The 15,000-nt window shown below is 38.1% G+C and overlaps 1 protein-coding gene across 1 annotated transcript in view; it reads right to left on the reverse strand.

The window, feature by feature from the left end:
- LOC138044159 (PDZ domain-containing protein 7-like) overlaps window positions 1-15,000 on the reverse strand; it is a 24,014-nt gene that overhangs the window by 8,704 nt on the left and 310 nt on the right. The window contains exons 1-9 of the mRNA XM_068890838.1: window positions 14,595-15,000; window positions 13,340-13,397; window positions 11,667-11,833; window positions 10,021-10,168; window positions 9,485-9,563; window positions 8,832-9,377; window positions 6,348-6,448; window positions 5,249-5,340; window positions 1,257-1,351 (exon numbers count right to left, since the gene is read on the reverse strand). The exon at window positions 14,595-15,000 is cut by the window's right edge and continues 310 nt beyond it. Coding sequence (XP_068746939.1) covers window positions 1,257-1,351; window positions 5,249-5,340; window positions 6,348-6,448; window positions 8,832-9,377; window positions 9,485-9,563; window positions 10,021-10,168; window positions 11,667-11,833; window positions 13,340-13,397; window positions 14,595-15,000 — 1,692 coding nt within the window. The remainder of the gene's footprint in view (window positions 1-1,256; window positions 1,352-5,248; window positions 5,341-6,347; window positions 6,449-8,831; window positions 9,378-9,484; window positions 9,564-10,020; window positions 10,169-11,666; window positions 11,834-13,339; window positions 13,398-14,594) is intronic.

Here is a 15,000-nt window from a genome sequence, read left to right on the forward strand (position 1 = left end):
CTGGACAATTCAAGAAATTGTCCCTTTTTTTAAGACACTTCAAAATTCAGGTGTCCCCAACGGGATTCGAAGCCATGACCTCTGTGGTACCGGTGCAATGTTCTACCAACTGAGCAATCAAGCCACACAGATGGGAGCAGGTCAATTTGATGGACTAATCTGTTTCCATGAAGGACTTGATGAATGAAATGAAATGAGTGAATATTTGAAGCATACAGTCGTTCATTAACATAATTCTAGGCGTGCACACGAAAGAATTCTTAACAATACGATCGCTGACAAGCCATAACGTGTTGTTACCCACGACAGTAAAACTAGCGAAATGGATTTGCAACGCCCAAATCTATCAAAGTTTTAAGTAATTCAAGCAAATTGATAACATAAAATAATCATTTGATCATTTCATGTCATTTATACATTCAATATTTACTGGTATTTGACGAAAGAAAAAAGTGATCCTCGCACTTATCTCGACAATTTAATCAATTGTCTCTAATAGACATCGAAATAATTCCATGGTTTCGTATCACTGCTGACGAAAATTAGTATGGGTAATCAAATGGTGACGCGTGAAATTAGGGAATAATTTCACGCGCGTTTTGTCCAAATTCGAATAATTTGATTTTGGACGAAACGCAAGTGAAATTATTCCCTTATTTCACGGGTATACCATTTGATTAGCTATTAATAACATGGGTGACAAATTACTCTTTAATTTTCAATCCTGGAAGCCATTTTGGCACTGTGGGCAAAGTTGCCATGGCAATATTGTAATTTTTACATATGAAATTATAAATTAAGGCTGAAATTTCGCGCCAAAATTAAGTAGTAATTTTTCACCCATGTTATTAGCCTGTTAACCCTTTCAGCCCCGTGGGGTTCCCCATTGACGAGTAAAATCGTCTGGCGTTAGAGTAAAATCTATAAGTGGCACTATTGGGGGTTAAAGGGTTAATTCAGCTCCACTTTGTTGGTGTAATCCACCGCTGAGATGGGGCCCGTCAGTCTCACCCCTCGCCAGAGATAACAAAAAGAATAACCACTTGACTGACTACTCCTCGTGGGGTTTTTTTCAGGGCCAATGAGAATGCAAAAGATAAGATCAATTTTAGCAATCCTAACTGACCGGAGGGAAAACAGTTGGCTATTTTCAAACGCAGCAAAGAAGTTGAACCACGGGTCTTGAACCACACGGCCACGTTGCCACGCTGTCACCCTGCTGAAAATAAGATCGGAGGTTAATTGTTGATACATACCAGGTACACATCCGCTCAGGTATTCTAAGGCTTCTTTTTCATGAGCAGATACCATGGCATCAAATCTTCCAAGATCGTACGGTAAAATCAACGTCCTGTGGCGAAAAAAATACGACCATACACCTAAATGATAACATGCACCCGGTCTTAAAGCTTAATATACATCATCTCAACACCAAACTATAGATCTAAGTTTTCCTTAAGAGCCGTTCCATGTAATTCTGATGTGAACTTTTAATGAACAACCCTAGTTAGTCAATCCGATCCAATCCCGTGCGTATTCCTTTATTTCAGTTCTAAAGCCTAGGGTTGCTGTGGCATCTTTCTGCACGCCCCGCTCGTGCTTTTTACATTTTGATACATTTCTTCGCCGTACTCGTCCTGGCAGTGACGTGAATTAAATGACCACATTTGAGGTTATGTTGAGGACGTCAGCACCCGACGAGGAATTTGCAATTTTCTCTCCAACCAACCACACCGTCAATACCAATTTTGTTTCTGGAATGTTGATACACGCTTTCCATGCCGAACGTCATGGAATGATCGCGAAATTACTACAACAACGGGACATAACATTCTTAGATAATGTTCTCGTAGCCGCAGTCGTCGCCCTTGCTTAGGTTGCGTTTGATTGACCATATTCCGGAATAGGAGGTTTTCACGTGATGTCATCGCCGCCATTCATATGCTGGTGGACGAAAACATACGTTCTCTCATTAGCTTGTTTTGTTTGTCCACCAGAAGTCGTCATTTCTCTATTGTTATTGGTGTCTCTAGAGATTGATGGAATAGAAGTTAGAAATCCTTCGCTTTTACGGAGATTCACATTAAAATTTAGGGTTAGGGTTAGGGTTAGGGTTAGTTTGTTGAACACCTCCTAAAATGCTATTTTAAACATATCTTTCAGTATTATCCTTGTTGCTTCAGAACGCCAAACATACCGTTTTAAATCATCACTCCACGTATTCTTGTTCCAGAATAGGGTCAATCGAACGCACCCTTTAATAAGCTCCCTTCTAACTTCACTTTGCTTCTGTCAGAAAGTTTTGAGAAATCGTTTGCACTGCGCCACCAAGTAATCGAAATCGTTTGTCTTGCAAAAACTTCTCCAGGAATAAAATATATAATTCAGCACAAAATAATGATGAGGACCGTGTCGAGAAAAATCCGAGGAAATTTACTTTTGTTAACCGGACAGGATACTTGGGTTTTTTTTAATTAATTTATTTTTTGAATTAGCTTTATTGTGTACTCCTCTTATAATATATAATCGATAAAATCACAATCATACTACACACGAAACGACGAAAAGGACAAAAAAAAAAAAAAAGCAAAGCAAAACCCAAAAGGGACAGGTGCAACGGGACTAACTATGGCAAGCCGTTTGTAGCAAAATTTAATCTTAGAAATATATGTTCAATCCTTTAATTAAAGGGCTTAATTTAAAGTCATAAAAGGCATTCAATGCAATCCAATCCTTAAATTTTATATGCAATGCAATATCGCAAATATTGATTCAATGCAATCGTTAAATTTTATATGTAATGCAATACCACAAATATTGATTCAATCCAATCCTTAAATTTTATATGTAATGCAATACCACGAATATTGATTCAATGCAATCCTTAAATTTATATGCAATCCGAAAATATATGTTCAATCTTCCTGGGACGAGCGCGGCCATATAGAACCAGAGTAAATGTGCTAGGTATAAAACAAAAGATGGCAGCAGAGTGAGAAGAAAAATGTGACATGGAAGTGGAGTTTCCCAATTTTCTGGGAAAACTTGTGGATAGAGTTATTTGAGAACTTTGACACAGAAGCTGCAGAAACGCAGGCCGAAGTTCTTGATCAAACAATTAGCCTGCTTAGGTCGATGAAAGAGTGTTGCAATCCTAGACACGAGGGACAAGGAAAATCTCGATTCCATCGCAGGGGCCTTAGTAGATGTGCTTAATGTGCTTCGTCCCCGGACTATCACTTTATCTACTGTGGCTCATCTCAAGGCATTATTTTCGGGATCTAGCTTCGCCAACATTTGTCTGACTCTTCGACGTTGAATCCGTAACCCAATAGATTTCAGGTAACCGGCCATTATGTTTCATCTAGACGCACTCCCATGGTTGTTTATGTAATCTTGAATGATCCGGTCGAGTCGTTCATCGGGTAAGTCGTTCAAAGCCCCTCATATCCTATAAACCATACTCTGCTACTCATCTGTTAACTGTCCACCTCGAAACTCCGAGTGAATTCCCAGTGAATTCTCCAAGTGAATTCCCAGTCCTCGCAGTTCTTCTAGCATCTCAACAGGAATTTTGAGAGATGGTCTTCCGGGATTTTTTCCTTTATCCCTATCTATCGTACCTGAATCCGCAGCCATAGTAGACGGAGTGATAGTCCGGCGACGAAGCACATTAAGCACATCTACTAAGGCCCCAGCGATGGAATCGAGATTTTCCTTGTCCCTCGAGCTCGTGTCTGGGGTTGCAACACTCTTTCATCGACCTGAGCAGGCTAATTGTTTAATCAAGAACTTCGGCCTGCGTTTCTGCAGCTTCTGTGTCAAAGTTCTTAAATAATATATTGTCTCGGTTCTATCACAAGTTCTCCGAGAAATTGGGAAACTCCACTTCTATGTCAAGTTTTTCTTCTCACTCTGCTGCCATCTTTTGCTTTATACCTTGCACAGTTTACTCTGTTCTATATGGCCGCGCTCGTCCCAGGAAGATTGAACATATATTTTCGGATTACATATAAATTTAAATATTTAATTGAATCAATATTCGTGGTATTGCATTACATATAAAATTTAAGGATTGGATTGAATCAATATTTGTGGTATTGCATTACATATAAAATTTAAGGATTGGATTGAATCAATATTTGCGATATTGCATTGCATATAAAATTTAAGGATTGGATTGCATTGAATGCCTTTTATGACTTTAAATTAAACCTTTATTTAAAGGATTGAACATATATATCTAAGACCAAATTTTGCTACAAACGGCTTGCCATAACTAACCTATGTTACAATAAAATGAATACTCCAGCATTAGCTAAAAAAACACAAATAAATAAGAGTGGCATGGGCACGTAAGGACCAGCCTCCACGTGCAGGGGTAATTGATTTCATATACCCTTCACAGGAGAGAGCACATTAATTTACGGACAAAAAGTTAAAAGGCAATTGGCGGGGAAAAGCTGGTTGGGGGTGCTAGCTTACAAACATAGTTCCGTGGTTTAACTATTCTGTTTAAGTACGAAGCCTGAAAGGTAAATGTTTTGCAGAGGAGTGCGTAGATTAAAGGAGTTACTTTGTCTTGTACGACCATGGGTAACAAAAGATACGTATTTCAGGACATCTAAATCAGTACTACAGTTAAGGCATTTATAAAAAGACCAGTTCTTTGGAATTCGCGATCTAGATAGAGTGGAAGTAAGTCTAGCAAGGTCAGCCGCTCCTTCTACGACGTCTCGCCTCTGCGCATGCGTAAAATCCACCTGTTTGCACGTCTCTGCGCCTGTTCCACTTAGCATTCAGAATAACGTAAGCGGGCGACCAGACTTGGGTGGCGTAACACAGCTGTGACTTGACCAAAGACAAATAGAGGGATCACCTAACACAGACGTCAATAAGCAGGGGACATGTCCGTTTAAGCAAACCAGTGTGGATGTGTGAGTCCCAAGAGAGCGTACTAGTTATTAATTCTTATAGTTGTAGTCGAAACTAATCGGGGTCTTTTTCCTAGTCACAGTTAGTGCTTTACATTAGGACGTATTAAATCTGCGACCAGTCATGCATATTTGAGAGAGTGTCTTGTATGAGGTCACAGTGTTCTAGAGGTGAGACATTTCGATATAGCTTGGTGTCGTCGGCGGTTGGGGGAACGTGAATTTGAACGGCACACACACACACTCAGTCTCCCACTTCAAAAAGAGAAAATCAGTGATAGGGATTTCCAAATCGGCGTCCTTTAATTTCATACCTTACATCTCTTAACAAAAGAGCTTTTTCTGGTTTATCCAAGATTGCAAGGAGTTTATTCACAAGTGACTCCACATCTGAATCTTCTTGATACTGCAATATCAAAAACAATGATTGTAAAAACTGAGCTCACAAGAAAAAAATTCATCAATTTAACAAGGTAACTTTCTCAATCTAATGCAACGTACATGTATTTGCTTGCATTGAAAAGTTGGGGCACTAGTTTGAAAAAAGAAAGGGAAAACTCTTTTTGGTCTAGTTCAAGGAAAAGTCAACAATTTCTGTAACAAGTAAAGGAAATTCTAAATAAGATTATTGTTATGAATGACAATGAAACGGCATAGCATTTTAGGTTTTGCAAGACCGCTAGCATATTAAAGTCCGCGTGTTCTCCTGCTTACCGCGGCTTACGTGCTTTTTGCATTCTGGCACATTTCTTTGGCGTCCTCGTCCGGACAAGGACGTGAATTGACAAAATTTGAGGTTGTGTAGAGGACGGGAGAGCCTGACGTTTTTTTCCCCTAAACAACCACATCGTTCATGCCAATTTTATTCCTGCAATGTTGACACACAATTTCCATTTCGAACGACTTGGAGTTATCAAGAAATTATTGCAAAAATAGATGTTATTGAACTAGCGTGAGATCCGTACTGGAAAAATATTGGCCGAGTTCCATCTTTTTTGCAAGTTTATGGACCCTCAATGTTCCCCGAGGGGAACATTGAGGGTCTTGGGGAAACAAAACTCACTGTTTCCCTTGTGGCCAGTCATTAAGTGCTTAATGTTCCCTTCGCTTCTGAGCATGGGTTTCCATGCGTTTTCCATATTTTGACATTCATAAAAATAAAAAAAAACCGTTGACTTCCTTCTTGTAACCTTTTTCAAACAGTACTGAAACAGTTCCACTCTGACAAGTGCAGAAAATATACTAGCCAGCAATACGTAAGAAATAGCTGCTTATTGCTAAAACTAACCCTTCGCTTCACTCAAGCTTCGTTTAGGTTTAATTATGCTGAAACGTAACATTCTCCTAAAATTAATTTTCCAAAGGCTCGCGAACAGTTGACTCATACATTACGCATACCCCACAGTGGCATACCTGTTTAATATGCCTGATAACAGCATTGTATTCATCTACAACAAGAATCTTCTTGGCTTTGTCCTCAATGTACAGTAGCATCTGTTGTCTCGTGGAACCACCTAGTGGTAGCATTAATTGAGAACCAAATCCCTTCTCAAAAATAGGCCTCACATGAACAGGAAGTTGCCTCTCGCGATAGACTGAAGATATGCCACATGAACAGACAAACAAACATACAAGTACAACAAAACAGTCGCACAACAAAATGAGAATAGTACAAAAGGGGTTTTTAATCAATTTTTAAAACCTTATACAGCTTTAGAAGAAGTTTACAAAAAGGGTTTTAATCAATTTTTAAAACCTTAGACAGCTTTAGAAGAAGTTTATAAAATGGGAAGATTAATGTTAATAGTAATGTTATTTTTTCTGCATGTGTAAAATATCGCATCAAAATCTAACATCAAAAGCAAACGTGCGCTAACTGTTCGCTGATAGAATCAGAAAATTGCAAGCAATTCGCTTCCTCACATGTGTATTATTCACCTTTGCATCAGAAACCATTTAGAAATTGGCCCCTTGGTGTTGGACCGGAGGGGTGTCGACACACGAAAGAATGTGAATTAATTAAAAGATGAGTCGTTAAGTACTGTACAGTTAATTTAAATTAGATTTCTTTTAACAAAGACCATTTACTGCTTATCATTTGTTAATTTTCAATACTTTTTAAAAGCTTTTTGGCGATGACTTGTTTTGTTTTATACTAGTACAACTAAGTCAGAAGTTTGTAAATGTACAATACTATTATTATTGACAATAATTCCATGGCAGGAATGCATCTGAACCTTAAGGTTTACATAGCACTATTACTACTGTTAATACTGCAAGTTATTTAAGCTGAGGCATCAGATTAGTCAATAATTAAAGAGACGCCTCTATTCTTCATTTTTGTAGACACAACCTTTGCATGGATGGTATTTCATAAATTAGAACTTCTTTTAATCATTCAATTATTTAAGTCTATATTTTACAGTTTAATTGAATATAATTTAATTCTTTGGTTTATATTGTTGCTAAAAAGTGTGCATTGATAATTGGCAGAAGCATCACATTTTCAGCCAAGCTAAAACAATAGTTTTAACAAGAGTACTTAATTTAATGAAGTATTTTGTCTCCAAATGAATCAAAAGGGGCAAGTGTGGCACAGTCGGTTAGTGCGCGGCGTTGGTGCAAGAGGTCCTTAGTTCGATTCCTGGATCTCGCATCCTTGTTTCGACTCCTTTCCTTTCCTTGTAGCCAGTAGCTTTAAACAGTCGTAACACACAGCACTGATGGAGAGGGGGGAGTAAAATGAGCGCACCGTCGACCTCAGGTTTGTCAGTTGAATTACTGTTACGAGTTATCGACATTAAATAAGGTCTACTTTACTTTACTTATCACAATGCTTGACTGAGACCTTGTCTTTATTGTAGAATGCTCGGAAGGCTAGTTTAAAATCACCATGGCAATGAAAGTGTTAAACAATTTATTGATCAAACACAAAAGATCAAAAACGTATGACTGAAATGAAATGTTCAGACAGCAGAAAAAAACCCATAATGATGGCGATGATGACAATGATGACAAAGACACAAAAAGCATATGTATACACAGACTTGCCACTCTGCTGCACAACATAAACACCTTGTTACACAGGTACCTGGACATCCACACACAGCTATTCAATTACTATAATTATGTCTGATCTAAAACTGTCAGTTAGGTATACCCTGGTAAACATAAACCATAATATCTCAGTGCCTTCATTGACGAGTGTGATACGTATAAGAATTACGTCGTATGAACGCAAGTGTATTTCGCGATTTATGGGAATGAGTGATGTTTTGAAAGTTCTCAAAATTGCACGGGCCGCAGGCAAGTGCAATTTGGAAACTTTTAAAACATGATGAGTGACCATAAATCACGAGATGCACGAGCAAGTTCACACAATTTTTTTAATTCATTATATACCCAACAAAATTACTCTATCACTTTGTTTCCATAACAACTTCTGTATTGCACTCAATAACCTCTTTTCTGCTTTCTTCAAGTTATTGTTTTGGCTCTTTCATTTCTTCTCTTGTGATTTCATGGGTTCTTAAGCTGACACCAAGGATGAAACAACTTTTCCTATTACATGTACATGGGGTTAGAGCAGTTTTCAAATGACTATTAAAAGTAATTACGCGATTGCAATTGCTACACTTAGTGATTGTTTTAAGAATCTTGCACCAGTTTATCAACCTATGAAAAGGAAAACCAAACCCAATCGTGCCTTGCAAACACGATTTTTCCCACGCTTTGAACAAGTTACATGGAATTGCTACAAATTTGGATTGGTAATACACCTGCTGTGATTGGTCGAAGTTATTACTTTGGTATTTGCTTTAATTATAACACTCAATTGAAAACCGCTCTATCAACCTAAACCTTGACAATGTCTTGGAGCACCTGATAATCACTCACCCCTTTCTTCCATCTTGGGTTTACTCTTTTTTCTAAAGCTCAACTTGGACTTGATTTTATCACCTTGTTTCTGCAGGAAGGACTTGGATTTTCTTATTTTATTTTGTTCATTGAGCTCTCCATCACTGCCACTCAAAAGAGCTTCTTCTTTGCTCATACTTATGACAGACATTTTCTTAATCCCATCTTCTCTGCTATTTACACTCTCAAAAGAATATGCTGATCGAAGAGAGTTCTGCTTTTCAAATTCGCCTCCACTGCTAGTGGAAGACGTAGCTAGACTTTTCGCACTTTGTGTTCTCTCAAGCTCTGCTTCTTGACTGACTTGCACAAGCACAACTTCATCTTTCACTTCTGGTGGTGGCTCAGGTGAAGGCTCTGGGGTCTGGACCCCTGTGTCGCATAACATTCGTCTGGGACTTGGAGAATCTCGTGTGGGAGTCTCACTTTCAAAATCAGGGAATTGGGTACTAGAGTGACTGAGTTCTAGAGAGTTCATAGGCGAGACTGGTGCTGAGAGAGATCTGCTGTGTGCCTCCTTACTCTCTGTAATGATAAAAGAGTCCAAAAAATTATTATTAGGGTACTAAAAATACATTTTGTTTGAAAAAAGATCTTCATGTTTAAACCCTCAACAATAAGATCAAACAAACCTATGACAACAGTTCCATCAGGATAAACCCAGCTTATTTGAGATTGATAATGTTTGGCTTCTGGAAGTTTTCCAACAGCCTGGAGAAAAAGAAAGTAACATTCAAAATCAGGATGTTTTGACAACTAATGAAATTGTAATTATGATGACATTAATCGAAATACTGTAAATGTTTCATGACCAAATCCTTGCTTTAAAATAGTGTCCAATGTGCTGTTAAATGATGCACTTCCATTCTTAGTGAGACACTCTGAGATGGAAATCTCATCGACATACTTTCACAGATCCATCTCCAGAGTGGTTCTGGATGGGTCAATATAATCATAATGAGAAATAAGATAGGTCCCAGTACAGTTTTCATTGGCATTGACTGGCAACCAATTCAAAATTGCCTCAAATGTTCAGGCTTTAAGGCAAGGTTATTGCACGGTGGACACGAAAAGCCCTCAGTTTGAGATTTCCCGTCAAGACCTCAATCTCCTATAATAAGTAGTTATCAATTAGCTCTTAAACAGCACTTATGGACTTATAAATTACCTTCAAAGTTGCCATGATATATTTTTGGGATTTGATGAACTCAACAGCTTCATTATGCGTCAGATTTTCAAAATTCTTTCCATTGACTTCAATAATTTGGTCACCAACTTTAAAGCCTGCTTTTTCCGCCAGTGAACCAGGATCAACACTAGGGAAAGTCAACATCACTATAATAAAATTATCCATCTTCTCTGCAACATTGTCAGTAAAGTTGCAAAACATTAAGGATTCACAGGAAACGTCACATAATACAGTGTATTAATTTTACAACACCTTTGTAAATCACTGGGTACATTGTAGTTTAGATATTTGTCTAATACAGTGTATGTGCAAACTGGATTGGACTTTGAAACATCTTGCGTATGGCTCAACATTGTACAAACCAGAGAGAAAGTCAACGTTTACCTTAATCTAATAGTCTCTTGTAAACTCTTTTAGGATATGCACCTCAGATATCAAATGCAACTATAGATGGAACATGTTGTTATGTGCCACTGAGAAGGATGCATAGAATTCCTGGGGAGCTTGGTCATAATCTACCAGGAGGTTCTTCATGGTGCATGACATTGTAGAGCTAGACCACCTGGACACATTGTCCATGAAGAACCTAGATTAATGACCTAGCTCCCCAAGAATAAAAGTAGCTCAATGGATAGAGCATGTGACCAGTGTTACGGAGATCATATGTTGGAATTGGGCTGCCTGGGAATCTGATTTTTCAAATTTCGCCTTTTGCCAAGAAACTATGGTAGTCTATATTCATGGGTTTAATTTCCACAAGGATCAGGGATTGTCTTCTTTCCCTGAGTGGGTCCACTGTCTCCAGCTAATGCTCAGATGGATTTCTTGGTTTTTCATCATTACAACAGGGCCTGAACAATCGACGGAATCGATGATCAATGACAATCAATAACAATCGATGGCAATTGATATCAATGAATCAACTGATGTTGATAATCAATGGATAAACGATTGCACAGGTTTTAGTGATTATCGATGAGAATCAATCAATTAAATAACATTGATTACCAATAGGAATGCCAATCGATGACACTCGATAAAGTTCGCGGCTACTTTTGTGTGATTATCGATTGGTCGATGCCAATCGATGAAAATTAATTAACCGTAATTGATTGTCATCGATTGATCAATTGATTTTCTGATCATAGATTTCCATCAATTGTTCAGCCCCTGTTAAAAATAATCATCTAATAGGTAATTATTAGTATATAATCACATGATTTCAAGTGCAATTTAGATTAAATAAGCATGACTGCACAAGTAAATTCTTTCAAAGACTAAAAAAAATTCATGAGCCTGTGGGGCGAGTGCAATTCGTAGTCTTAGAAAAAAAATACGAGTGCTTAATAATTTCAAATTGCCCAAGTAAAATCATGTGATTACTTGCTAATGATATGCATGCAAAAATTTCACCTTTATCACACTAATTTCAACTATCTGCACAAATTTCACTCTTATGCGCTCTGTTTGGGATTAGTAATTGACGACACTGCTCTCAGCCAATCAACATGCTGGACTTCTTGCATGTATATTATTAAGTTATTAAGTTAAACAGAATGGTCTATTCATAAGAAATTTTTCATTCAGCCTCTTTAAGTGAACTTCAGTTGAACTCTGTTACTTACCCAGAAACGTATAAACCTAGCCCATACTCGCTTCCACCTCGAAGGTTAAACCCAATGAAGCCATTTGGTGTTGACTCCAGTCCAAGATTGACTTTTCTGGAATCAGCACTGTTCAGTAAATGAGAAGAATGCTGAAGAGTAAGACTTCCTCCGCTGCCACTGCTTGCCTGTGAAAATAAGACACCAGAGGTTTGGCAAATGAGCTCCTTAACAATGATGGGGGAAGGGAGTCTTTAGGCCAACTTCAATGATACATAAGGTGATAACTTGTAGGTTTTGGTCACACTGACATTAACATGGATAATTTTTGTGTACGCTGCTACCACCATTCAATTCAACCCAGCATGACATCAGATGTTATTTTATATACATTCTGCGAAACAAGCAACCTACAGATTTTTGATTCTGTAAGGTAAGTACACTCTTCATCATTGGTCAAGGGACTCAAAGTTGAAACAAAATATAGGTTTGTCAGTAGTGTAAAGGACAAGTCTCTAAATTGTACAAGAAATTTCAAAGAAAAGTGATTGGACAAACCTATCTACAAAAAGTACAGAATTTCCATAGACAAGGGTATTACTTCCTCACTTACATGTAAGTTTCGGCTGGCGTGAAATACGAAACTCCAGTGACATCCTGATAAAATGTACATTGTAGTATGCCAAAGTTTTGAATAAGTATTGTTTCATTTTCCTTGTAAATACTTTGGGGTGCAGGGATGGCACAGTGGTGAGAGCACTCGCCTCCCACCAATGTGGCCCAGGTTGAATTCCCAGACTCAGCATCATATGTGGGTTGAGTTTGTTGGTTATCTACTCTGCACCTAGAGGTTTTCTCCGGTTACTTCTGTTTCCCCTCTCCTCAAAAACCAACAATTGACTTGATTTTCGTTAATTCTTAATTACAGTTTACAGTGTCCCCAATTAGTGCTCCAGTGCCAGAACAAAGTTCCTTATACCTGAAAACACCGACCCCCCCAGTCCATGGACTACTATTTCAAGTGAATACTATTGGTCAAAAACAGCGTCACAATTAGTGTTAAGCCTAAACATCCACTTTAAACAGCGTTGGTCAACAGTATTTAAGTCTAAGCACCCAATTTTAAAAGGTTCACTTTCACTTTTTTTTGTTGTGATGGCCGATTACTTCATGTAACTGAAGTGAAACTGGTGCAATAATTATTGAAAGCTAACCTTTTTCAAATGGGTGCTTTAAGACTTAAATTAACTGTTGACAAACGTTGTTTAAAATGGATGTTTAGGCTTAGCACTACTTGTGACGCTGCTTACGACCAACAGTACTCACTTGAAATAGTATTTTTGGGGTAGTCCCTTCGGGTAGTCTGTTGTGGTAGGCCATGGACAGGGGGTCAGTGTTTTGGGGTCACCCCTATGTACACTTAATAAGACTTTGTTTATAAATATACTTCATTTATTTGACAGCCTTTTTTCACTTGACACCTCTAAAATAGATAGTGTCTAATAAAATTACTAAGTTTGCATTTTTGAAATATCTTAAATAATCAAGGTCTCCCGAACTGGAATCAGCCGTGGTCAATGGGGTTTGACCTTGGCTGGTCCATTTCCATTGACCTTGGTTTTTATTATATCACAATAACTAATCCTCAAATAAAAATAATAATTATCATTGTTTATTATTTATATCGACTGTACCTGTAGACTATCATTTTCCACAATTCCGTTATGAACAATTTTCCCATTTCTCTGCCCCCTGTAAAAGTTTTGAATGAAGACACAGCCGTGAGAATAATACATTGCTTGCAAACTCACTACCTTAAGACGGTTGCCAATTTTTGACAGAACTGGTTGGACAGACCAGTCTTTTGGAAAGATTTAATTATGCAATGCCTTCAAATTCAAACTCCTCCAGAAGAATGAAAAATTGTTGCATTTTCTTTGCAAACTCACGGGTCTGGCCGGCCAGTTCTGACAAAAGGAAAGCACCCTTAGGCTTGTAAAATCTACATGATTATTAATGATGGCACTGACAACGATTAACTAAAAAGATGAAGTTTTCAGCATGTGTTTTGAACAGGGCCATCCATGACCGATCATGGCGGAAGAATCAAAGTGAGTCTCCGTGTCAACATGTGTAAAATGAACGCGACTATTTTGTATGCATGAAAACTCAAAAGGTCAAGCACGCCAAATTAAAAAAACCCTCATCCAAAACCAAGAACAGGAGTAGGCGATAAAATAAGAGATTTTCCTCCACTAACACTAAAAAATTTCATCATCCATAGTGCTTTCATAAAAGTTCAGGACTCAGTCATTTTAGAATACGATAGTTTCTGCATCACACTATCAATGCTTCCAGCACCTCGTTAATTATATTCAACTCACGAAAACACGAAATTAAACCATACAACGTGCATTAATAAAATAGCTACATTTGAGACTTCCCAAGCGCGACGGAAAGCAGTCATACTGTGGGACACGAGCGTTAGTATCTACTTAATTCAGTGAACTCAATACAAGATCGAAGTAATGTTTGACAACCTAAACGTTTTCCACAAACAACGTCCCATATTTTTAAGTGATATGAGTACACAAATATTACCAAGAAAACACTGAAAACCGGGCCTGCCGAGCCAACTTGCGAAAAAGAGTAAAAGAAAGAATTCATTTATGATTTAGAAAATAAAACGATTCGCAATTATAATATATATCGCGTGAATTTTTTAAGTTTTAATTAGTTTCAAGCGAAGTCACGAGCCAAATAAACACCTGGGCACGCTTTGCTGGAGAATTTGTTTCTTCATAAAACAATTCTAAAACATCCGTTTCAAACTCTAACCTTTGACGTTCGATTAAAATACAACTTACTAATAAATTGTTGCTGTAACGTTTACAGTCCGACAGCCACGAAACTCATTGAATTTTTTTCTTTGTAAAGTAATCGACTTACCAAGGCTTCGCTAAATCAACCTCCGACAGGGACGCCGCGGACTTGACGACCACCTTCAACTTATTCATACTTCCCAATAACTTTTCGGCTGAGCTTTTAGTGATTTTCTCAAAATCTATTCCATTCACCTCAATTAATTGATCGCCTGGAAGAAGACCTTGCTCGGCGGCAGACGAACCTTCATCCACTTCACAAACTAAAAGCGGCCTATCGCTTTCCCGACCGCCTTTAATTTTGAATCCGAGACCCTCTTCCGATGAAGTTCTCGTTAAAGTTATACATTTTAAAGGAGTCGGCGAAGACCCTCTGGCCAAACTTCGAAGCTCGGTATTATCAAAGCTCTGAGGTAAACTTTGAGTCTTGCGTTTTGTACTTTGGTTTGGTGGTTTGAAAGGATGTGCCATTT

This window comes from Montipora capricornis, chromosome 3 (assembly GCF_036669925.1).
Source record: "Montipora capricornis isolate CH-2021 chromosome 3, ASM3666992v2, whole genome shotgun sequence".
NCBI classification, from domain to species: domain Eukaryota; kingdom Metazoa; phylum Cnidaria; class Anthozoa; order Scleractinia; family Acroporidae; genus Montipora; species Montipora capricornis.